The 26,171-nt window shown below is 41.6% G+C and overlaps 2 protein-coding genes across 6 annotated transcripts; one reads left to right on the top strand and one right to left on the bottom strand.

Moving 5' to 3' along the window:
- Positions 1-777: 777 nt before the first annotated feature.
- On the top strand, positions 778-10,261 carry LOC119128981 (LON peptidase N-terminal domain and RING finger protein 3-like). 3 transcript variants are annotated; one of them, XM_037261907.1, is made up of 12 exons: positions 778-1,525; positions 4,323-4,441; positions 4,524-4,664; positions 4,927-5,043; positions 5,415-5,633; positions 5,695-5,777; positions 5,855-5,969; positions 6,053-6,174; positions 6,580-6,738; positions 6,824-6,986; positions 7,064-7,213; positions 7,424-10,261. In XM_037261907.1, exons 1-12 carry the CDS (start codon positions 778-780, stop codon positions 7,604-7,606), a joined length of 2,319 nt encoding a protein of 772 aa, XP_037117802.1. In that variant the 3' UTR covers positions 7,607-10,261. The 3 variants fall into 3 exon arrangements, with proteins under 3 accessions (XP_037117802.1, XP_037117803.1, XP_037117804.1); XM_037261908.1 differs by having other exon boundaries at positions 5,415-5,628; positions 5,693-5,777; XM_037261909.1 differs by having other exon boundaries at positions 4,524-4,646.
- Positions 10,262-12,997: 2,736 nt separating this feature from the next.
- ocrl (OCRL inositol polyphosphate-5-phosphatase) lies at positions 12,998-25,871 on the bottom strand. 3 transcript variants are annotated; one of them, XM_037261714.1, is made up of 24 exons: positions 25,369-25,871; positions 24,197-24,276; positions 23,039-23,130; positions 22,842-22,880; positions 22,419-22,532; positions 21,492-21,677; positions 21,168-21,408; positions 20,921-21,091; positions 20,425-20,526; positions 20,221-20,335; positions 20,046-20,162; positions 19,793-19,974; positions 19,463-19,574; positions 19,242-19,351; positions 18,933-19,068; positions 18,546-18,656; positions 17,827-17,992; positions 17,216-17,451; positions 16,679-16,702; positions 15,935-16,054; positions 15,558-15,642; positions 15,000-15,127; positions 14,806-14,917; positions 12,998-14,663 (listed from the first exon to the last, which is right to left on the bottom strand). In XM_037261714.1, exons 1-24 carry the CDS (start codon positions 25,408-25,410, stop codon positions 14,539-14,541), a joined length of 2,946 nt encoding a protein of 981 aa, XP_037117609.1. In that variant the 5' UTR covers positions 25,411-25,871; the 3' UTR covers positions 12,998-14,538. The 3 variants fall into 3 exon arrangements, with proteins under 3 accessions (XP_037117609.1, XP_037117610.1, XP_037117611.1); XM_037261715.1 differs by lacking the exon at positions 16,679-16,702 and having other exon boundaries at positions 25,369-25,864; XM_037261716.1 differs by lacking the exon at positions 24,197-24,276 and having other exon boundaries at positions 25,417-25,861.
- Positions 25,872-26,171: the final 300 nt, after the last annotated feature.

The following is a 26,171-nucleotide window of genomic DNA, read 5'->3' on the forward strand; positions in this document are numbered from 1 at the left end:
AGCAAAACATTTGAGCTTTTTCAATTTGAAAGAATGTCCAGTTTTGAATCTAGGAGTTGAACTTCATTATTATTAATATTATTAATAATAATAATAATCTGATTCATCTATTAAGTGACAGATTAATCAATTATAAAAAATAAGCAAGCCCTACTCTCTGCTGTAGCACATTTTCTGAAGGATTTGATCTATAAATGGGACATTTTAACAGACTTCAAGACTAAACAAAAGTAAGAGCACTGTACTCAAGAATGGATGGTTGAAAGAACCTAACATGAACACTTGATTTAATTTGCATCTAATGAAGATTTGTTGGCTTGGTTTGTTTCTTTTAATCCACTTAAAACAGCAAAATGTTTACTTGAAAACTTGATGCTCCAGCTATGAATAACTTGATAAGAATAACTTGAGTTCATGGGTTCACTGAGTAAAAGAACTTCCAACTGACCTCAATTGAAATGAGCTACGTTTTGGACTAATGTCGTTTTGTTTTGGGGTCAAATATTACGAGGCTTGTAACGCAAAGAGATAAACACATGTAAATGCATTTGGGCTGTTGGAGGACCTTGTTATATGTTCGACCCGATGCGTCTAGTGAGTGTAGAATGCAGGTCAGAGCGGCTGCTGCACCACACAGTCACTCCCCGTTACCAAAGTGTTACATGGTCAATTGTTTTGTAACCATTTTTTCTCCCATGCTCGCCCAATGAGAGCGTCTGACTCATATCACGTGACACAAGTTTTACGTAAGCGCCCCTCCCTCTGTTGCTCTGTTGAATGAGACGCGTGGTGCGTGGAGTCACTCATCGCTGCTTGTTCGTGAACATTCACACGTTACGTGAGCGGGGATGCTCCACGCACACGAGCTCCTCCAACAAGCTGGTCGCCATGGGGACAGAGAGCGAAAGCATGCTGCAGCTAGCCGCGGAAGCTTTGCGGGCGAAAAACTTCGATCTGGCCGCGGATATTTACGAGTGCCAGCTTGCGGCTCTGAGGGACGGAGAGAGCCGACAGGATCTGACCGTGAGGCGGGCCGACGCGCTCGCTTTCGGGGGGAAATTCACCGAGGCTGTCGTGGCTTACCGGCAAGCCGCGGAGATGGACAAACTGAGACCCGCGCACCTGGGCAACCTTGTCGACTATCTGACCTCCATGACTAGGCTGGACAGAGAGGGTGACCGGGGAGAGGACGCGGAGGCTGGAGCCACAGGTTGCGAAGACATCTCGTGCCGGATATGTCTGAGCACGCTGTTTGAGCCCGTCACTTTGGCGTGCGGACACTGCTTCTGCAAAAAGTGTCTGGAGAAGGGAGACAAGAACGAGAAGGTGGTCTGTAAGGAATGCAAGCTGAGCTCCCGAGTTGCAGTCCATAGCTACAGGGTCAACGTGGTCCTCAGCAACCTGCTGGCCAAATGGTTCCCGAGGGTGTACCGTGCTGGTCGGCTGAGGCGAGAAGGCAACGGCCTCTACTCGGGAAAGAAGGTGGAAGCGGCTCTGGAGAAATACAACCAAGCTATCATGATATGTAAGTCTTGAGGGGTTTTGACCAACTTATGCGCACTGGGGCTGAGCCGTTTCCACAAATGATTGACAAATCGCGATTGTGATTTCATGTGCGATCATTTTTTTTCAAGGTCCACTTCTCATTTATTTTTGAACAAACACAAGCAACACATCATAATAAACAATGTCGGATTTATTCATAGGTTAATCAATGGATCGGGAACAAATTGATGATCAAATTCATCCATTATTTTCGGAAAACGCTCATCCTCATGTAGGCGGGGTTCACAAACATTGATCAACATTATTACGTGTTACAAAACCAGTAACTGAATCTTAATCAATTTGTTTGGCCATTTTCTGCACTGTCACTTCGAAATAATGTTGTTGTTGTTTTTTAAAGAAAGGCTTTTTTAAATTTAGAAATGTTTGTTCTTCATTTGACGATTCATTGCCAAAATAATCAACAATTAAAGTAATCCTTGGTTGCAGCCCTAGATTTGTTATACATCCTGTTTCTTTTTCTTCTTCAATTCCTGCTCACTAACTAAACAGTCATTTGCCATCTGTAAAATATTCACTATGACTTCAAACTCTACCATCCATCCAGTGCTTCATAAACATTACTAAGTAAATCATAGTCAGATTAGAATAACAGTGCAAATAAATAGGTAACTTTATCCCTTCGACTTTTCATGTTTCATGAAACAATGTGTGGACTTCACTTCTTAAGCAATGTGCTTATCGGGACACGGGATAAATAAATACATGAAACATGTACTTCTTGCAGTCTGGTATCATACTTACAGATTGCAAAGAAATGTGCTGCAACACTCCATTGTGCGTAAAGAAAAAAAAACACTCAATTTTGCGTGTTGACGAGACACGACCATTTCTCCACGTGTTGGATAACAAGCTTACGGTTGGCTAGGCCAGTGGGCCAAACATTGCGTAAGCGCGTCACCGCCCACTGGGCTCAATCGTTGTGTAATGGGAGAATGACACAAAATGTAGGTCAAGGGTATTATTGCAGGCCATCGCTAGGAATGCTCAGTAGGCCAAGTTAGTTTCTAAAACGGGCATCCAGACTGACTGATACAACCACAAGATTAATGTAAAGACATTGGCCTGGCTTTGAGGAGCGGCATCTGCCGTTGTTTATACCTAACAAAAATGTTACAAAAATTATGATTATGTGCCTTTGACCATCAAATGCAATATTATTGACTTGTTTTGGCTGTCATTCTATGTCGCTGGCATGAATAATAGGGATGGGTGAGTACAGATACTAAATATCAGCTGTACTCGTGAGGATTGGCAAAAAACAGCCACGATACTTAAAACAAAACTATTTGACATAAAGTAAGTCTTTCTTGACAGTAGTTGATGCTACACTGGCACATTGTTAGATCATCATGTGCATCAGAAAGATCCTTGTCCACAATTATCGATCATTGTGTTGAGATCTTGTGTATCAAAACTGGTATCGATACTTGGTAGCGGGGTATTTGGGAAGTACTCAAGTACGCATACTGATATGAATCTGAAAAAAAAAGTGGTTTCGAACATCCCTAATAAATAGTTAAACAAAGATATATTTTTGGGTGCTAAATAGATCCTTTTCAGACCAAATAAATGAGATAGGGATCATTTTCTGTTGCACTCATGTTGACTGTGTTGTCTACAGGCTCAGTTATTTGTATGGAATTCCTCCTGACTGGTCTTTTCAGTAAAAAAATTAACAAATACTGTTCAAGGGGCAAATTCCTCTCAAAGGACAACAAATACTAGTTCAATGTTAGAAATGAGGTGATCCTCTTTACAATCAAAAAGAGACCACTTTCTATATTTCATCTTTCGATTTCATACTTCACCTATCACAAGTCAATTATCAGGCTAATCGATGATTATGCTCATCTCGACTTCAAATAACTTTGGACTTTAATCTGTCCTACATGTACGACAATGACACATATCAAAGTACATTTCACAGAACTCTCACTTTGAATAGCCCCAACACTCCTTAACGTTACATTACAATCACAGTGCATGGAAGGTGTTTTTGATCTAGATGAAGGTCACATGGAATCCATTTTGTGCTGAAGCATTTAACAGTTGTGTGTGAAGTCGGGGCAAGCCCTCGGGCATGTCACTTCGATGTCTTGCGAAAAGAATCAGTGCATGTTTTTGGGAAATGTGTGTGTGAAATGCCGCTTAGTGTGTGCTTCGTGTGTATTCACATATCCAATTGGTTTCATTTTTGCACAAAGGCTGTTTTTTGCTCTTGCTTTTTTCTTTCAAATTTAGCTACGTGTACGGCTTTAGGCAAAATGTGCCATTTGCATAAGTTTTAGTCGTTACGAAACATAGAATGTGGGTGACCTTGAAGTTCTGCATGGTTTTGTAAGGCAGGCGTTTTGTAATGTGGCAACATAATCCATTCGAAATAGTCATTCTTTCACATAACCTAATAACCCCAAAGCACCCTTTTTGGAGATGCAATTTGATATTACATATTTAAGCTCCAGTTTAAACATTCGGCAGTTCGATTTTGAAATGGTTTGCTTTTGTTTTAACGCCGGTAGACGAAAGATGCATTAAGATCTTTTATCACAGATTTCTAATCTGAATACTTTATCACTAATTAATAGTCCAGTTGATAATGATTGGAATTTAGTTCTGAACCTAAGAAAATTGATTATTTTTGTATTCGTTTGTATTTTCACACATTTGGCAAGGCAGGACAAGCCATTAAAACGTATGACTTTATTTATTTTTATTGAATACTAAAACTTTTTTTTGTTTATTGTCCTCCTCAGCTCCCACGGACCACATACTGTTCAGTAACCGCTCCCAGATCCACTCCAGTCTTAAACACTACGAAAAGGCTCTGAGTGATGCTGAGATGGCTTGCAGACTCATGCCTTTGTGGTCAAAGGTATACTACCAAATAGCTTTGATCTTTTTTTTTATGAATTATTTCCTGATCAAATCCTTACATGACTTCCTTATACCTCAAGGGACATGTTCGTAAGGCACAGGCTCTGATGTCACTGGGGAGGACTGAGGAAGCACTGAGAGAGTACCTGCTGTGTCTTTCTATAGAGCCCGACTGTCGACTGGCCAGGAATGAAGCTAACAAGGTAGTCGAAGCTAACAAGGTATTCGCACTTTGTTTTGGACAAGAGTTAGTCGTTCATTTCATTTATTTTATGACCACCGTCAGATGAAAGATGTTCCTTTTAACGGGGTTGCTTTCAGTCATTTGCACATTTGTAGACTACAATCTCAAAAATAGACATTTTGTCGCAAATTTTCTCTCGCGGGAAGTCACCACCTGACCACAACTAACCCGACACGCTAATTATTCAGCACTCTACAACTGAATACTTAAGTCTTATTTTGTGATCATTGCTCCCTCAGCTTCTTAGTGACCTCTTGGCTCCGGTGACGGATCAGGCGCCTGAACACATCTCAGACTTCCCCAAGATGCTATCCTCTCGAGGGCGCGTGAAGAATAGCATCAGTGGAGCCTCTCAGGTAAGAGAACAATTTGCAAGTGTTGTTTGAGAGCTGCTGTTTATTGACTGGCATGAATCTGGTGCAGTGTGGAGGCTGGTTAGATTCGATCTTGGTAATCTCACAGTTGAGCATAGGCTCAAGCATCCGCAAGAGGGAGGGTTGCACTGCTGTGGGAGTGGTCACAGCTGACTTCAGTTCTAGCCAATCAAAGCAGCACGCCTTTAAAATGCACCACACTAGTTGCTTACTAGAGTGTTGATGTGGCAAAATAGTAAGTGTGCCATGAAGTGGCCAATTGGAGACGCGCCCAAAAACTTCAAGGACACACTCCTTACTTCCCCGTCAATTCAAATAGAACCCATTGTGTAACGATTCCTTCACCTTCTCAGCTCCTCGGCCCGGTCCCGCCGTCGTCGGAGTCGAGAGTGGCTCCCGGTACTCCTGCGGCCGGCAGATTGGATGGCAGTGAGGTCACAGTTCAGGAGGACGGGAAGATGGACCACTATGTTCTGAACAAGCGGAAGAGAAGAATCACAAAGGAGGAATGCGAGGACGAGCATGGAGCAGAGGGGAAGAGTGATGCTAAAAAAAGATTGAAGTCTGGTGAGCACACTCGCTAATAAACTCGCTTTACTCATAAATCAATTGCTGAACTTGTGTCTCTTCTTTTCAGCAGAGGCGAACCATCTGTTAAGTCCTGCAGTTGGGGACCTTTTGGACCCAACCGATCTGGAATGTTCTCTGTGCATGAGGTGAGGTGCTCTTTACATCCAAGCTCACTTGCATTTGGATCCGTCCAAAACATGCTAAAGGACAGTTTTGTGCCCAGATTACTCTACGAGCCGGTGACGACACCTTGCGGTCACACCTTCTGTCTCCAGTGTCTCAAGAGATGCCTGGACCACAACCCAAAGTGTCCACTTTGCAAAGAAGAGCTGTCAGAAGTATGCGAGCCTCATGTCCTTTCAAACTCTTCTCTCTCGCTGTCCGCACTTGCGTCTTACTATCTATCTCCATCGCTCCACAGTACCTCGTCCAAAGACAATACTGCAAGACCACGTTGATGGAAAGCCTCATAGCGAGGTATCTTCCGAATGAGCTCATGGAGAGACAGAAAATTCACATCGAGGAGATGGCTGAGCTTTCCAAGTACGTTTTTACAACTTCCTCTCCGTTGACATACCATTTGTTATACTCCCGCAGCTTCCCCTTTCATGTCATTATAATGATCAAGATTTGTTCATGAGATCCTCAAGGTCTGGATCTAGGTAACTTTTCCCCTTGAGGGACGGACGGATATTTATGACTACTTGCCTTTGTCTTAACCACGCCCTTGCTCTTGGACTGATATAACCTGAGCTGCGGTTTGACCTACTGTCCCTCTGTCGAGATGACACACTGACCTCTTAGATACGCGTCACGCCTGACGAGTGTCAAGTATCACCATCCAGCGGCCGGATCCAGGAAAATCTATTTTTAAGCCAAACCTTGAAATTGAAAAAATGTCAACTAGGCGCTCAACACCTGTGCCTCTTTGCCTCGCTCTCTCTCCAGCCTCAACAAGAACGTGCCTATTTTCGTGTGCACCATGGCCTTCCCCACCGTGCCGTGTCCTCTGCATATCTTTGAGCCCTGCTACCGACTGATGATTCGCCGATGCATGGAAACGGGAACCAACTGCTTTGGCATGTGTCTGGCCGATGACCTCAAAGGGTGGGTGTCCCGTCAGGCTTTCCGTGTACGCACCCGGAGAATGTAATATTAAACCCACTTCCTCTACCTTCTGCCCGCTTTCTAGGTTTGCAGACTACGGATGCCTGCTGGAGATTCGTGACGTGACGTTCTTTTCCGACGGGCGCTCCGTCGTCGACACCATCGGCAGGCGGAGGTTTAAAGTCATCCAGCATCGAGAGAGGGATGGATACAACACAGCTGACATTGAGTACTTGGAAGATGTCAAGGTCAGCCGGAGGGCAACCAAAGCGCATAAGTTGAAAGTTTTGAAGGGCTGGAGAATGAATTGATGAATCCTTTGTAGGTGGAGGGCTTGGCAGTGGGGGAGCTGCAGTCTTTACATGACACGGTGTATGAACAAGCTCTCGTCTGGGTCGACTCCCTGAAAACAGAGCAGAAGGAACGCATTGAAGGCCACTTTGGACCCATACCCGAGAAAGACTCCGAACTTCAGGTGTGTAAGACTCTCACCGCATATTGCAGATCAAAAGACTTTGGAATTGACTTTTACTTTTGAGCCGTGATGACGTATCCTACAGCAAGTTGAAGTTTTGAATAAATGTATCGATATGCAGCCGCTTAAGTAAAGTGGGACAAAAACGAAGGTGCTGTGATGGTATTCTTTTGCAACCCTAATCCAACTCGTCTTTCTCCCCGCCTTTAGGCCAATCCGAATGGTCCATCATGGTGTTGGTGGTTACTTGCTGTACTTCCATTAGAGGGCCGAGCACAGCTGCCTTTCCTCGCCATCACATCCCTGAAAGACCGCTTGAGCGGCATCCGCAAAGTCCTCCTCTTCATGTCCCGCAACCGAAATCGGGGACACGCCGTGGGCCAGCGTTCATAATCTCGCCCGACCCACCCGCCCCTGCAACCTACCCCCAGACTCCGACAAGAAGTCTTCTTCCTTTTGAGCATTTCTGTTTTTACGACGGCACTTTCCATGTTGTCGCACAATCTACAGAACACTCAATCACGTTATATTCAACTTCCATTTATCCATTCACCCCAGGGCTCTTTGCACCCAAAGCAACCCTCTTTGTTTCGTCCTTTCGACTTCAAGCCAGAATCTAAACGCTTGGTTATGAGTGAGGAGTATCACCTTTCTTTGTAACACTTTACACAACGCTAATGCGCACAACATACGGACCGAGGGCATGGAAGTCAATGTACGTTGGCCTTATTGTGCATGGCACTCCTTTGTTTTCATACTTCTCTGCGCTTCTAATGTGAGCTAATAGAACAAAATGGGAAAAAAAAATACATTTGACATTCTTCCTCAGAGTGAGTTGCCTATCCAACAGCTTTAGAGTTAACAAAAAAACTGATACGTATATACTGGATATACGCACAGTGCTGCTTCATGCATTTATTAGACTACCTGTTGTGAAAAGATTTGTGTCTGCTTTCCATATTTTACAATTTTGAACAACAATGAGAAAAAAAAAATTATCGGGTGGTGGTCGATTACATTTGAGAAGCACTCTATGTATCTAAGTGTACTTATGAATTCTGTGAGAGACCAAACATATACCTTTGGGTGCAAATGCACTCACAGAAATTATGTGAATTATGATAGAGAAAATATTGACTTCATTGAAAATTCACACAGAGAAACAACACCCGTTAGTAGCACACACAATAAAAAGGTGTGCTGTTTGTAGGGGGACTTTGACTGTTTTGCTCTTTTTATGTGTGGCATTTTGCTTATTCTCCATTATTTATTTATTTTCATTATTTATGCAAGCAGTGACTTTGTTTACATTTGTTGAAAGATGCTCATTTTCCGCAGGATTATTTTTCTATTTGACACCTACAAACGGCAGCCATTTTGCACGCTGTACCAATAGAAGGGAGAAAGCTCTGAATTAAAAAAAAAAAAAAAAGCTCACATTGATGTACAATTAATTAGGTCAGTGTTAATTCTGATTTGTTTGGTACTTCCACCCTAATTAGGGAGAATAACTTCCATTGTGATTTTTAATTGTTATGACGTTGGCTATTCCACAAATACACTTTGGTGAAAATTGTGATGCCTTGTTGATTGTTGTTTTGTTTTAAGACAGTAGAGAGCTTTGCCTTTAAATTTGTTTTAAATACAAGTTTGTTATTTAGTTTCTGTCCGTAAAATTATTTCACAGGATCTCATGATCAGATATGCAAGAGTACGCAGATGTCACATTTATCAATCACCTCATTTTGTATGTCAGTAGCTGCTTCTCTAATGTTTGGTTTTCCCCACAACGACATTGTTGGGATTAGTTATGGGGACAAAGGGTACAAAGTGATATTGAAGTCAACATGTTTGGAATATTTGCTTTCATACGTAATTCTGCAAATATAATAATTATGTTGGGCCCAAAAGGGAAATGCTTTCCGTCAAATGTATTACACTTGCAGTGTAAAAATATTGGAAAGACATTTGTGAACTAATAGATATTTCAACCATTTACATGTGAAAAGAATGACCGAAAAAATGTAGCCCATGTTTTATTTGCCTAAAAAGAGAATACAGAGAGGCGTTTTTATCTAACAATAATGATCTTCCACTGACAGCAGTTCTAGTGCCTTAAGTTGGACTTCTCCCTCTTATGTTGAAACTGGAATGCGGTGTAATGTTGGGTGCAGAATTTGGGGTGGTTCATTAAATTGTGTTAAGATCATTTTAAACTATTTTTGTTGTGTTTTACATTTTTGATACATCCTGTTCTGAACACTGAATCCAATATTTTGTATTGTATTAATGTTGATCGTCTGGCATGTTGCAATGCAATCACCCCCAAAATCAAGAAATAGACAAAAATAAAAATTAGCTTCAATCAAGGAACAGATTTGTTTGATGACAGTAACTAAAACTGAGTATGCTCTAAAGCATAACTAGTAACCTTTCATAGTTTTTCATACGCTGCAAAAATACAAGTGGATAGTGACCAAGTAAGAAGTTTATATTGCCCTTGTTTTTATTTATTTTTTAAATGAATGTTAAAATAAGCTAAGAAACTATATGTAGCTTTTTTTTATGTTTAAGTCAAATATAAGCACATTTATAAGTAATAATGCTTCCATTGAAACTGGTTCAATAAAGTTTACTGCACAAAAAACGTTGAACACGGTGAGGCTTAAACTGTTTGCTGCTTCCTTTTGTTTAAGAATATTTTGCATTTGTCTGACTGTCAAGGAAAGTGGACACTTGATATATGCCGTACTGTCAAACTGGTAATTTCCCATGAAACATCTCAACATGTGCATAACAGCAAGCAATACAAATGAAAATCTTTCATTCATGGTTTGCTTGTATAGCATTTAGAAGCATTACAGCTGATCCTGATTCCAAATGTATCATGATCTTGAATGTTATGTTTTAGAAATTGCAACTATGAAATAAGCTGATGTAACGTTGTTTGTATATGCGATGGAAAATTCTGAATGCAATGTTCGCTTAAAAAAAAAATGGAGACAAGGCCTCATTGTTTGGAAAGAAAAATAAGACATGTTCCTCTTGTACAATGTGTGTGACGTTTCTTTTGTTTGCGTTTTGAAAGGTTGGCCAAGCTTCCAAAATAGGAACAGTTCACATTACTGCTTGCATCATTACTTTCAATCAATTATTGACACATAACCACGCTGTTGTCTAATGTCAGGAATAGAAGGAAGTTTAACCTGCAATTTAAAATGACATTTTGAAATGAATCTAATAATGATGGTTTCAAGGAAATAGTTTTTTTGTTGGTAATTTGGAAGAATAGCCCAGGCCATCGGTTCAGAGAGAGGGAAGTCTGCGCCGCTGTGAGAGTAATCGAAGCCGACTTCAATCCTTGCAAATCTAAGCGTCTCCTCCCGTGGCATGTCTGTCGCACTGACGGTCTAGAATGGGTGAATCAGGAATCTCACTTTAAAATTTTCCAAAATCTTGAATTGAAATTAAGATAAAGAGTCAAGCCTAACCCCTGAGTCATTAATTTGATTATGTGTCTCAAGAGTTTTGACTATGTTGTAGACTTTCCAAGCCCTCTTAACTTGCTATTAAAAGCAACCGGTCAATGCCAAGGTCAACATGCTCAAAACACCAAGCAGCACAACCGCACCACAATCTCACGTCCAGAGCAATCTTGACAGTACATCAACGTAGCTTGTCGAGTGATGACATTTCACATATAGGAGTAAATCACGAATTAATCAAGTAGCATACCACACCCCTCAAAAAGATAACTGTTGACAATGCACTCACTCTTGTGCAGCTCAATTATAGCGGCAACAACTTGGACAGGAAGAGTTTATGCAAGCATGGTAAATGTAGGTCAGTCAGATATTACAAAAAGTTGCAAAGGAGGTCAAATATAATAATAGATTATGAACATTTAAGCATAATTTGCCTTTCTTAGTGAAGTCGTGTGACATTTGGACAAGTCAATAATATAATGTAAATATGATTACAATAAAACAAGAAAAAAATATATTTGAAACATCATGATATTATAATTTACTACTGCTATTGTTAATGATGCCATTTTTAATCTCTGAATGTAAAATGCATTTTACACTGCTGAATATTTTGTTTCACACTATGCATATGTTAATTCAATCAATTTCTTTGGGGGGGAAAAATACAATAATTCCCTATTCATTTTAAACATTTAATCAACTTCAAATTAAACACAACACTGCAGTCATTGGGAATATGTAGCAGGGAGTTTCCAAATGTTCCATCTCTGTGATCTCATTAAATCGAGACCATTGAATCATCCGACAAGTATCGGCAGTGACTTTAAACAAACGTTGTTATTGTATCTTTGTGAATTCATCCACCAACTTGAGCCTGTAGGCCCAATTTATCAAATGCTGATGCCAACACACAACAGATGGCAAATGTGTGAACTACATTTTTAAACTGCCTTTTTAAACGTGTCAGATAATTTGGTGTCAACGACCCCCCCCCCCCTCCCTCTACTGTTCTCTCCTCACCTCTGAGTGTCTGATTCTTGCCAAAACTGTTGGTTATATAACCTGGAAATGAGAAGGTCAGCACCTAGCAGTCATCTCCATGGATACTTGGCACACATGCACACGTCGTCCATCATGACTGGTCCAGTTTGGAGTTGCCTGCGTGCACGCGTGTGTGTGCGTGCAATGTTGCATGGAGCAAAAGTAGGACAGTAACAGCAGCATTACCTAACTCACCCAGAAAAAAAAATACATCTGGGAAGTTCATGTGGCCCTCTAACTGATTCGATACAATTGTCTCATAAATAATGACACTCATTGACGCAAACGTTGGAGTGCCAATAAGATTGATGTGAACTGACAGGAATGTGGATATTTAATTATGCACCGTGAATACTATTTTTAAACACGTTTGGCAAATCTTTCCAATGTGCTCTTATTGCTTAAGAAGCATTAAGTCCTGAAAAATATTTTGGGTGTCTTTAAAATTGTTCTGTCTCAGTTCCCAGCAGGTCAGAAGTGCGCAACAACAAAATTAATTCACTAAAGTTTGCAGGTAGTGTGGCCGAGCAGTCTAAAATGCTGGATTAAGGTGCTCCAAATCAAAGCAAGCAAATAAATAAATAAATAAATAAATACAATTAAAAAAGAGAAAGATCTCCCGTCTCAAAGAAGTAATGTCGGGTATTTTTTATAAACTGTGTCAAGGACTCAAGGCACTACTAAATTCAACTTAAAATTTTTGTTATTCCCCTATTTTTAAGCTTCAGCTCAAACACAAATGAGCATTTTACAGGGCTTTACTCAAATCTCCCCCTTTCTTCTATTTCCTCTCACTTTTTCTTAATAGTAAGACAATCTGTTTTCACGTGACAACTGTATTTTAGTACTGGTAAGTATTTATTTTACGTGTTACTCCAAGAGAAGGGAAAAAGCTTGGCAATACTGCCACCTAGTGTTACAACTGCGTTAAGCAATAATATTAGCAGGCCCCCCCGTTGATTTCAATTTCCAAATTTACATAGAAAACACATACAATTGGGATTAATTGAAACATGCACATGAAAACGTTTTCTAAATTTCTTCTTTAACTCAAGACGGACACTTACTGGGTGATGCCACTCCTCATACAGACAGCATGTAGGACGTCGATCTTTAAGTGGCGTCATGGCTTTTTGATAGGTCAGCCCAAACAAATAAGGTCAACCTGCAGTGAGAATGAAGCACAGTAATGAATGGTCTCACAGGTAGACAACCAAGCTGAGTTCATTTCCCAAATATCAAAAGTGACACTATATTTGAGAACGTCAACATAATCAGATTTTATTTGTGAAATAAATAAAATAGTACCAAAGACGCTGTAAAGATAAACACAAACTGTTGCTTTGAGTGTTGAGTACCTTCATTAAGGAGCTGATGACCACAACGTGTCTGCACAATAAATTCCCATAATTACACTTAATTCACTGGCACACAACAAGACTGGAGTCAGAGATTTTGATTTCAGGCGAGATTGCAAAAGTTGGATTCGTAAAACACATTACAGAACATTAAAAGATTGGTGATGGAATATGTCTCTCCCAAACTAGGACGGTTGGTCCCAGGTCAAACTGCATGAACCTGAAAACTCCACAGACAACCAAAATAAAATAATAAAACGATTTCAAGCCTACATGCATGATTGTCAGCAGTAACATCATGTGCTCACAGTCATGCTGAACCATCACAGGACAAAGCAAATCCAATGCACTAAACGGAATCACCCGTTCATTTGCCATCTCTCAAATATTTAACATTTGCCATCTCCCAAATATTTAACTACCCGTGATGTGATCAGTGCAGCACGCTGGTGGAGCTCACACAATAATCCTCAAATATACCGCGTCACTTTTGCCTCATGGAGTTAACAGTGTTAGACCGAAAGTACAGAATCACGAGCAGGAAATGTAAGCGTTTGACAAATACAAACGTGGATTACATCCAATGATTACAGATGCCACACCAAAAAGGTAAACACGTGCTATTTACATCCTCGAGGACAGCAGGTAGCACTGTTGCCTTTGATCGGGAAAGCCGTGCATCAACTTCCAGATTTGCTTTGTAACTCCAGAGGAAGAGGACAAACTTGATGTCTGACTCTCAAAATGATATCAAACATTGATGACAAAATGATGGACATTTCCATTCAAAACTTCAACCCACTAGGATGAAAAGACAACATTTAAATAACAGTTAATCAACACAACAGACGGTTGTAGCAGGTATGACAACGTGGGCCCCTTCAACTAACGCTGCTGTAAAATGGATTATCTGGTGTGTCCTGGTGGTCAAAATATACGTACGCTACACACAACAAACATTAAGAACATTCAGCTTTGTGGTGAAATTTCAAAATGAACTTAAGAAGCGCTGTAACCTTTAGAGTTGAACTTACTTTGCGGCTTCTGGGAGAGGTGTGCTAGCACAACATTGAAGCATAGTGTTTTAACCTTGGTACGGATAGTGTTTCATTTTTTGGGGGCATCCGTTCTGTTCGAACGAGGACATGTCTGGTCCCGAGGCACAAGTCCATCCTTTAAGTCATCAAAAAGTGCGTAGCATCCTTCACACCTGCCAAAAGTGCTTATAAATCCACACAACGGTAATCGAGAGAAGGACAATTTGGTCAAAGCGTTTACTGTCCAATGGAGGTCTCCCAAAAAAGCATCTTGGATCTCTACGTTAGTGTTTGTCAATGCTTTCCACCAGATGAAAAATGAACAGAGGGTCACTTGCGTTGCACAACTTGTATTTGGCTCCTGTGGAGAAGCTGTGGAGGAAGTCCGGAGGGGTGGCAAGTTACTCTTCATCACCTGACATGAGGAAGCCTAAGACAAAGTCAATCGCTTTCTGACGGTCATGGGACGTCTGTCGGCCCGCCATACTGGGAGGCGGTCGGATGAGGAGGCTGGCAAAGAGGGTGGCTGACGGGGAAGGGGAAAAAAACAAATACATTGTAGGAATAAAGTGTAAGGCTGAGTGATTTTGGAAATGAGTTGATGAATTATTACAACTGGGGAAAACAGTGTCAGATTTCAAACCCAACTTTACAGAAACGTGTTTTACCAATGAGGCTGGCTGTGAGGTTGTTGTTGTTGGCGTGCTTGAGCAGCTCCTTTAGGAAACCCATCAAGTAGCGGAACACGTTGCGGTGGGCACGGGGCAGCTGGGAGATCAACTGGAAATCATCAAATAGGAGTAAGACTAATGTTGCCATCATCCTAAACTAAATTGAAGACGTCGAGGGTTGATGGGGTCACCTGTTTGCAGAGGCGGCTGTCGTGGGCGCAGTCCAGACATCGTTGGTAGAGTTCGTAGCACACGACCGGCTCCGGCAAGGCCTCCAAGAAGATCAACAGTGCCTCGGCCACAGAGTGGTTGCAACCGGCTTGATGGAAGTATTAAGGAGGAACAACAAAATGGAGACTTTTCTTTGCTGTGTATGAGGGATTCAGATTCAACGCCAAATGTCTCAGGGGGTTCTCTACACAACAATTCTGCTAACACCTTATATGGCTCTACCATTCAAATATAAGTCATTGTTTTGACTTTTTTTTTTCCCCCCAGTACACAAGCGCTCGATGCTAACTCAATTCATAACAAGCAGCAATTTGCCAGACTGTGAACTGTGGAAAAAAAAAAACAGGCTCCAAGCCGTTTATGGTTACGGTCAAAGTAAATAAAGCAAATGACATGTTTAGGTTAATTTTTCCTAAGGAAATTTGGCTATCTTAATGTTAATACAAAATGTAAAATGCCATTGACGGCGTGGAGCGGTGATGTTACAACCCCTAAACTGGTTTTATGAATGAGGATACGGACAGCATCTGGAATGTTAGTATCCAGACTGTCAATGATGCTCTGCAGTTCCTCCTTCAAACCCGGCGTTTGGAACAAGTCCTCCTAAGAGATGGATGCAAGAAACAGGGAAGCATCACTCAAAACTTGTATTCTGAAACTCAACTCAAATGTATTTATAGAGCACTTTAAAACAACCACCGCTGCATACAAAGTACTGTACATGGAACAAAATAAGTCATAGTTAAAACAATAAATTCACAACAAAGACAGAAAAACGAAACCAAGTCTCATGATGAGTCAGAAGCCAAACAATAAAATTGTGTTATATAACAGAATGTTAAAAAGAAATGTACAGGGATGCCAGAGTAGGAGTTATGTGCCACGCCCATCTTACCTGATCACAAGCCTTTGTGTAGAGATGATTGACCAGAATCCACACTTCCTTGGGGATCTTTAGAGGTTTGTCCTCTGTGCTTGCGCCGTCCATCAACAAGAAGTTCATCTTGGACTTTTCCTGTGTGCGACAAAAAAATAGTTACACTTGCACACTAGACCAGAAATTCCCCTGCGCCATGCCACAGTATGTCCTAAGAGATCTTGAGGTGTAGTATGGGAAAAATGCTACTTTCACTTCATTGGTCTGAAAATGATTGGAATGTTTACCTATTACATATAATGTGTATTTTATATGTATTCATCCATTTTTGTCACAATGCATCAATTGAGTAGCCATTCTGAAGCTTTGTTCCAGCGAGCCCATCTTGGGAAAGTTCAAGACAGACAAGTGGATATACTGTTCATTGAAACGAATCAGCTTCTCTCAGCTCATCAGTACGGCAATAATATTAGTCATTCTCCGCAGAGGACAAATAAATATGACTGAGGATTGTGACAGTCTGTCTACAAGTGTTGCTGCACCGTTTGTGATTGCTTTGTGTCTTGCATGTGAAGAAATAGACAATAAAGCAGACTTTGACTTTTTTTTTTTTTTAAATTACACTGAGAATTCAGATGACAAATAGATGCATTGTCCCATCAACCTTTACTCATATTTAATCTTCCATCAAATTATTTTCTTCACATAAATTCCCATCAAGTATGTCCTCCAATTAAGCAAATATCAGTAAAAATATTTTACCTTCTCAGTGAAGGTGTCCTCCCCCTGAGAGAAAAGTCAGCCCACAGCCCGAATGCAGAGTTGGAAAGGAATGATCAAGGCAAGGAGAGGCGATAAAAGGAAGCAAAGGAAGACGGAAGATGGCACCAAGCATCAGAATCGGAAAAGAAAAATCGATTGATGGTGGCCAGCATAAATTATTACATCCACACAAAAGAGTGAAAATTGGAAACGGGGGCAAAAAAAGGAGTAATAGCTGTGCTATTTCAGGGCTAATCCAAAACAGCAAAGTAGGATTTAACACCTGAATGAGTTCTCTCACTTGCTCATTGCTACTTCCTTATTCACTTAAATACACGATGAAGCTTTTCATAGTCTTTAAAAATAGCACCATTGTGTGACCGAGTTTAGCCGCAGGGATTGAACAAGCCCTCACGTGTCCTCTTTCTGCCTTCAGGGGCCTCACTAGACCGGCTGATCTGATCTAAGCTACGTTACTTGTATTTCACAATCTTTCAACTAATCTGTCATTTCCAGTGCAATTCATGCACTCCTCACCAAGTCGATGAGTTTGGTGATGGGGATCTCCCTGATGGGCTTCTTCATTCTGCACAGGGTCTCCAGCGAGGTGCCGAAGCAGCTGGGCAGGTATTTGCCTGAGATGGTGATGAAGTAGTCCTTGCCTCGGTCCAGGTGGAGCACCAGGATGTCCTCCATGCAGTCCTCGCCCGAGTTGAGCAGCGTGACAGAGTCTTTAGTCACGTAGACCTCCAGGTAGATCTCCAGTGTCTCACCTGTTCAGGAGAAAATATTCTCAATTTTCGGACAAAAGAAAACCAACATACACCATAAATTGGGGTGTCAAACTTGTATTTGTCACAATATGGATATGCAATTGCAGCTGAGCTGTGTGTGTTATTTTTGTTATACTTGTTCAAACATGGCAGTACCATTGTAAAATGATCTGTGAGAAGATAAGCCCTCTCTGCCTCCATTTTATGAGCAGATTATTTTTTTAGGAAAACTTGATCAGAGGTTACGAGCAGTTTTTTAACTGCAAACTCCCCATTTAAAAAGGTATGAATGTTGTGGCCAGACAAAAAAAATTATATAATTATACATGACAAGGGAAAGTGTTTTCAAATGGGTACGGAATACTGAGAAATTACTCGGTTCCAAGAATCCCTCGCTGGGCTCGGCACGCAGCCACGACTTGCAGTACTGCGTGTCATTGAGCTTGGGGATGAAGGTGAAGTGGCATGGGACCTGCCCGTCGTTCTTGATGAGCAAACGCTCCCTCTCGAGCTGCCGGAACTTCACATTCTCAAATGTGAACTGTGGGTAAAAGAATGGAATAAAAGCATGAACTACTTTAGATGGAAAGAAATGGATGAAACGCAACTACGGTGGTGTGTTAATAGCAGAGCAGTGGTGACCCAGTTGTTGAAACGGAGTTCTCGGAATATTCTAAGTAAGTTCCGGATCCAATGAGTGAGCGCAGTACCAGCTGGGTTCAAGCTATCTCACAGCATCTGGATTCTAAAGATACTTGCCAGCCATGTTCATGAGTATTAATTAAAGGAATGTTCAGCCAAAAAAAAAAAAGCAGCTCAACCAGGATTTCTTTCAAGAATAGTCTAAGCTCCTTTGCCAGTGGGTTGAAGGGGTTCGGGCACTTGAAATAGAAGCCAGTTTGTTGCCTCCCACTGGTCGTATTCCAGTCACAAGCTAGCCTAGTCTATGATGGTGGGATTACAGGGATCATTTTTGGCCTGAGAATGCCCATGAGGAGAAATCGAAATATGTTGCGGGGGAAACGGACACTCTATTGAGGCGCTCTTAAAAATAGCATGATGGAGTGATTGACATTGATTGGCGACATCCTTACCTCTCTCCTGCTCAGAGACACAGATGGGAGGAAATCATTCTCCATTCTGTCCATGGTGCGGACAATCTCCTCAAACACTTTCTTTTGGCGCTGCTCATTGACCACCTTCACCTGTTGCACAAAAAGAGGAAATCCTGAAATAACACAACACAATTCTTATCTTTGAAAAGCTAACTCAACAAAGTAGGTCATCAGCAGAGTGACCCAACACACTGATGATCATCGTTGGAAGCTTTTTGCGTACGCTAAAATTGTCAGTGGATTCTCAGTCATACCAGTCAAGGCTGAATTGAGTCAACTGGACTCTTTAGTTTGGGGACTTTTTTTTTCTTCTTTTCCTTCTTTTTGGGTAGGTGAAATTTGAAAGAGGTCTTGATCACTTCTTACCCCGATCTTGAAGACAGCGCTGACTGGTTTGTGGTCGCTGGTTTGCAGCTCCATGTGACTGCGATACGCGAGCTGCTTGACATCGTTGCCCCGCCACAGGATCCTGTCACACCATGCTGGAACGCGGCACTTCCCGCTAACGGAAAAGAAGCAAAGACTTTCAGGGGTCGCAGACCCGTACAAACAAGCTGATTCTCTGCATCGCCTACATGGCTGCTTTGCTGACCAGGTTTAATCAGAAAGGAAAAACAACTAGAAATGTGTTGGCACTGTGCTTGGCACATCCCGGAGAACTTGCATAAACCTAACCTTGAGTCCCATCTGTCTGTTTTGGAATCATATTTATAAGTCGGGATGAAGTTGATGTCTCCTTCGATGAAATCAGTGAAGGCTCGCTTGGTCTGCCGCTGAATGTTTAGCTGTGTAACCAAAGAGAGTTAAAGCAAAAATGATGATGGATTATCTTCACGTTTGAATCATTCCAAAAATCCTTTTTTACAGATGAGAGTTGCTGTTGACGGATCGCTCACCTGATCAAACTCCTGAAGCTTCTTCAGCTCGTTCTGGGAAATGAGATACTTGACCTCGGATGCATCGTACATGCACAGGCGATAGTTTAAATCGCCAAACCAGATAACCACACTATAACGGATAAAGACAAAAACAGCCTAGTGAAGGAGTTGGCATATGAGAAACAACAACAACCTAAAATAAAAATCTATCTTATGTTTGTCTGTATGCTTGAATTGTGATTTAAAAAAACAAAAAAAAACAATAGTATGTGTAAAAATAACAAACATAGCTAAATAGTGTGACATTAGAACCACATGCACTCTGGCTATAAAAGGCTGAGAACGAACTTGTGCTTGTGGATACTAAGAGGTGGATGATCCAGTAGGTGGAAGGTCATGCGGGCACAAATGTCTTTATAGTCCTGGTTGCGACGCTCAAAGTCCTCCACGTGCGCCGCGAGATGCGAGTTAACGATGCAGAAGCTGGTGTTGTGGAACACAAACCTCACCGCCACACCTCCTTTGTTCCCCTGTACAACGCAAAACGCCTATTTGAGCCACACGACAACAATTCTGAAATGTCCAAGTTGGTCCAACTAACCATTTTGCCCATTATTCCAGTGCCAACATGTTCTGCAGCTACTTCTGTGACATGTTTCTTGTGTATCTTATTGACATAGACCACCAGCATCATCCCGACGAGTCGAATGATGCGAACCTGTCAAAAATATGCGAGTTAACGAACGAAACATGGTCAAAGTTGCTCCTCGACTCACCCTCTTGTACTGCGCTTTTGGGTGTAGGCCTCGCTCGACTGCCTCCACCCACAGTTGCTCCTTGGATGAATCCATGTAGAAGAATGCTTCAGTGCTGAGGTCCAACTCTTGAAAACTAAGAGCAAAAGTATGTCAAGTCCGCTGACCAAGAACGATAAAGTGACACACATTAAAAAAAGAGTCCTGGTAAAAATCATCACTGACCCCACGGCATACATATCGGGAGGTTCTGCGTCACAAGAGAGCCACGATTCAAGGCTGCTGTCTGGAGACTGCCCGTTCACATTCCACGTACCACTGAAAAACCTACAGAAACAATGACGTAAAGGTATAAATTCAAGTATGGTTTCCTTGTATAAACAAACATAGCGTGTTGGATATGAATGAATACTAATAATCGTTTTTTTACGATTATGCTCATTTTTGTAATCGGGTAGCGTAAAAACTGCAATTGTAACTGAATTTTGATTGATTGCACATCCCTAGCTTGAATGTTTTGTAACATAACCCAGAGACATCCGAATTTGGATCTGTACAGTTTATAAACATTTTAAGATGGTTGTAGTTTAAGATTGGATGAATCGTATTTCCATTATTTCTTCTGTAGAATCTTGACCAGTGTTCCGGAATATAATGTGTTTGACCTTAGAGGTTCAAGCTATATCCTGAGAATTGTTACATAGAAACGAAGCAGTTCTACCGAAAGTTCTGGATGTCCACATATTCGTTTTCCTTCTTTCCCAGGCGGCGTTTGATGAGGTATTCTCTCTCTGCCGCCTGGGTGGAGAACATGGCCTGCCTCATGGTGTTTGTAGTGGAACTCTCACACCAGGACGAAGACCTGTCCGTCCGATCGTAGCTCGACTTAAAACTACATTAAAAAAAAAATCAAAAGTAATTTAACGATTTTAGCATGTTTCACAATCTACGAATGCAACGTGACTCACTCTGGTCTGGTGATGCCAGTGGAGTTGTCTTTGGCCTGACCGAAGATGGCTCTCTCTTTGGGGAGGGGGGCAGGAGGCAGCTGATAAGTTGGCGTGAAGGACGCTTTGCGGGGAGGAAGAGGAGGAACAGGAGGAGGCTCTCGAGCGGCGACTATCCTGTTCTGGTGGTTCTTCTTTTCTTCCGCTTTCGAAGTGTGATTGAAGTTGTCCTCAAAGCCAAAGTCTGAGGCCAAAGACTGGGCTGAATTTTCGGATGAATGTTTACAAAGTGTTATTCCATCATTTCAATGACAGGCGGCCTGGCGTTTTTAAGCATTTATTTACCTGCATTAGTGTAATGTTTGGTTGAGTTACTGTTGCGGGCGGGAGGTAGTGCGTTTGTCAAAGAAGGCGTGTCGACTCCAGAGTCCACACAGTTGGCAGTCTTGTTTCCTCTCTGAGGCGGGACGGGGACTCGACCCTTTTGTGCCAGGGGATCCATTGCTCTGGGTTTGCGGGGACTCAATTGAACTGGAGGACAGGAAAGAAAATGTGCATAAGTGAGCCGGATGTGATGACTTTTACAGTCTTTGTCTTGAGCTATTACGGAAAAAAAAAAAAAAACAAGATTTAAAATCTTTTTACATTTTACTACAAATGTTTGAATGAGAGAAAATGACTGTAAAGAGAAACTGTTAAGATTAAGAAGTCTTAATATATTCAATTTGAAGTCGGCTTTCCATGTTTATACTAGATATTAAAATTGTGTTGCTCATTGTGGCACGACATGACGTCTTAGGTCACATTTCTTTCTGCAGCTTCCTAAGGTGAGTCAAAAACAATTCCCGTATGTTGTAGTGCAGTTGTGCAACAATGAATCCATTTAGCAGAAAAACAATTTAAAATGAAGGCGGTCACTCCGCCTTGCTATGCTGATTCACTCGTATGAGGAAATAGACAATCGTCATTTGAACTGAGCGTGAGTCATTACATCTTCCTGAATGTTTACACAAGCCATTTTCCTACGGCTCAGAAAGTCACTACACCAAACACAATGGACACATTCAAGTCGAGTCAAATCCGCTGGCAAATCCAAATTGTGGTAATGAGCAAGAGTTACTGAAGATAACTATTGTTAGGGCTGCTCCATGATGACAAAATCATCAATCGCAATCAGTTTGGTCATGGTCAGTTATATATTACATGAGCAGTTGTGGGTTACTATTATTTTTATAACTGTTCCTACAAGAGTTGATATTCCAACTGACATACCTTGTTGTTGAGCACTTATCACCTGGGTGAGGAAAGTTTGTGTGCGCTCATCATCCTGGAGTTCTAACAAAAGTTCGGGGGCTTTTTCTCCTTTTATTCGGAACTTGAGTCCGGCTAAAGTCAGACGTACAAACAGGACAGCTTGAGAATCGCCACAAGAAATGCAGACTGTCTAGAAAACAAAGCATGGTGATTCCACAGTCGACCCATTCAGAATTCTTTCAGAGAGCCCGGGAAACTCATGACCCATGACTGCTACTAAATAAAGATGTAAACAGTACCAAAAAAAGCAGTTTGGTGGAGCTGCTATATATTTGTATCAGCGTGCTTACGTTCCCACAGTTTGGCACTGACAGCCTTGCAATAAAATAATAAAAAGATAATTGGGGGTTACATGAGGCAAAATAGTAGAAAAGTACTCACACACTCGGGATAAGTCAATGAGAAGAGCCTCCTCGCCCTCTGCGGTGAGAAAAAAAAAAGGGGCTAAACTGAGTGAGCAAGCAGTCAAAGGTCATTTACTGATTGTTCAGATTTGAGCTGCAAAACAAGATTCTGACGCACTTCTCACATTAGCTCAAACACCAAACGTGTAGAAGAAAAAAGAAAAAGCCACACACCTTTTACAATTTCAAACTTTCCATTTATGGGTATGGAGAGCTGGGCCACCGGACGAGTCACGACGGCATCAGGGGTTGCCAGCACACCCAGTCTGCATGGCAACAGAGCAGACCCCCGCTTAATAACACCTTCCGTCAATGTTTGCATGATTTCTGAACAGTCAAATTCAATTGTACATCATGTATACACAGCCGCTGCAGTGAGTTCTCATTCCCAAGTCGGTTTCATGCACAGCACTCGGGCGGGGGTTGGTGGGTAGTAGCAATCATGCAGAGTAGGTGGACGTTTATAATTGCTTGAACTGTAGAATTGTTTCAAAACATGTTAATGATCATGCTCACATGCAGAGATGTCTTATGTTGCAATTTATAGGCCAAGTGCTTTAGTCTATCTTTGTCTGTCTCAAAATGACAGGATTTCCAGAAAAAAAGCTAACAGTTGATGTGGCACATGTGGGGCCGATGGAAAATTAAAAGAGAAAATGTCAATTATAAGGCACAGATAAATTATCCTTCCAACTCGCATTTGCACTTACAATTTAGAGTCCTCAATAAATCGAACGTGCATGTTTTGGGAATGAATTTGAAAACCTGAACCACACCACTGTGAGGCACATGCGCAGACCACAAATGCACTGTGCTGCCCTCTGAGGAATCTGCCAATTGTGCGGAATTTGTATCAGGACAACAGAATCTCATTCAAAGATTCTCAAAACAAAATCAACAAGCGTGATGTTCAAGTATTCTTGTATTCTGCTGTGCTAAAAGTTCTTCTTGTGTCACTCTGTATTTTCAGTATGCTTTATATAATCGCAGGTAGAGCGAGAATGAAAACTCAGACGGCTCCTGCTAACAGCACGGAACTTGTGTTCCCATGTGAATTTCATTACGGAGTTCAGGAATTCTAGATAATGAGTGGAGGTAGCTGAGAGCTGGCGCAAACTAATTGCTTTGTGCCTCGCGCTAGAACGAGACGACCCGAGAGCTCTACACACATGCGCACAAGGTCAGTGTTGCAAACTTAAGTGGATAAAACTTAAATCCAAGCCTCACAAGTTACCGTGAAGTATTTTTTTGTCTTAAAAATCAACCAAATAAAGTGTGTGTGCCTTAATCCTAACACATTTATCACCATGTTCTAATGTGTAAGGTACTTACACAAACTTTCCACCACGTTCAATTAGTGACAGCAGCCTGGGCTCCTTCTGGCCAGCCCTCACTTCCAGACCTCTTACAGTGTGAGCAGCACAATCAAGGAATTATTGTGTCACAACATGAAAAAATAAATCTAATCTGTAAATATCCTAAATACTGTACTTGTGTTTGTTTATGTATTTTAAAAGAGATGGGGGATGCAGCATTGCTGTTATGTATTGTCACAAGAAGCCATGCTTTTGAAATATGAAAGAGGAATGTAGATATACAGTTACATTGATGGATCACAAATGTGTAAATAAATTAGTTTGCGAGACATGATGTAAAAAAATGAAAGCATGGCACATTTTGTACTCAAAATACAAGGGGATTTCTTCACATCGGGGGCTCCCATTCAAAACAATGTAAAGGATCATATAAAGATTATAATATTTCAGACAAATAAAGAGCTACTCCCTTGGCCACAGTATTTTAAAGCCACAAAATAATTTACTACTGTGTGTTTGGCTTAACCACACTTTATAAAGCAACTTTATTTCTTAACATGCTCTTTTATCATAATACAGTATTTTGTATCAAAAAAAAGAAATACGCCGGTGAGCCAACATGACTATTGTTTGTAATCGCATTTCAAAATTACAACGAATCACTGGAGATGAAACTGTTCCGCAACACAATTCCAATATAAAACAATCAAATCAAAAACATTAAGTGCGGCAATAATTGAGTATTCTTCTTGTGCGGCGTGTCGACGTTTTCTTACGCTGATCGTAACCTTGAAACATCGTCAAAATGTACAATAACACAAGTAGACAATTAAATTCTACTAAAATTTCAAGTGCCAGATTGGTGATAACTGAAATTAGTCCAAAAATGATCAATCGGCCCAAAATAATAATCCGCACAAATAAATACGTCATCAAATCGCGGTGTTTTTTTTTTTTTTTTAAACCATTGTTTTGGTTGACAGCCCCCCTAGTGGAAGAAATGACAAGCGATAAAAAAAAAAAAAAAAAAAAAATTCTGTAAAGAAACTTTCGTCTTGCTCAAGTATCCTAAAGACAACTTCACAAGGCCGGGGAGTACATGCTGCTACGTTAGCCAGCAAGCTACCTCACCAATTAATAACTAAAGCTTCTCATTTGACTTTCTTTCTTTTTACTCTTAAAGGATATTGCCAAGCACTCCTCACTGCCAATCCCCAAGGAGGATTCCATTCTTACCGACAGAGACGAGTTTTACCCCGGGGCTGCTCGGTGGCTACTCGTCGGCTCCGTCCATACGACCGGGAGAGAGAAAGTTAAATCCCCGCCCGGTGCGGAGGCGGCCTTCTCGGTGACAGCAGCTCGGTGGTTGGTCGGCGATGTATCCGTGAAATGGCTTCGGACATTCAACAGACCTTCAAACTTAAACGGAGCCGCCTGGTCGCATAACGATCACATTCCCGGCTTGTAGTTTCTTATTACACACAGCAGCTCATATTTGACGCCAGATGTTGACGCAAAGTTGGTTGTCTGGGGAAATCGAGGAATGGACGCTGCTGCTGATGTTTCTTCTTCGCACGCTCACTGCACTCATATTGCATTTGAAGCGTAGTTAGCGCCCTCTTGGTCCAGGAGGCCGTCTTTCTTCTTTGTGGTTATTATTTCCGGTAGTGTAAAAGGATACATTACTTTTTACTGCCATCCTCAGACACTATGCTTCAACTACAATTAATTTGTCCACTGGTAAGTGCGTCCGATTCGCAGTGCAGAGGTGGTGGATTCGATCCCAACTGTGTGTTCTCTCATTCAGTCCGGGTGTACCCCGCATTCTGCCCGAAAACCGCTGGGCGAGCACACCCGCGGTTCGGGTAATTCATAATGAAAATCTCTCTCTCTCTCGCGCTCTCTCTCTCCGTCACTCCTTACTTGCACCACTTGAGGGAGCCAGAGAACCGCGTCGGTCCCCATCCTGTGCTATAAATCGAAAGGTTGTG

This window comes from Syngnathus acus, chromosome 10 (genome assembly GCF_901709675.1).
Source record: "Syngnathus acus chromosome 10, fSynAcu1.2, whole genome shotgun sequence".
NCBI lineage: Eukaryota > Metazoa > Chordata > Actinopteri > Syngnathiformes > Syngnathidae > Syngnathus > Syngnathus acus.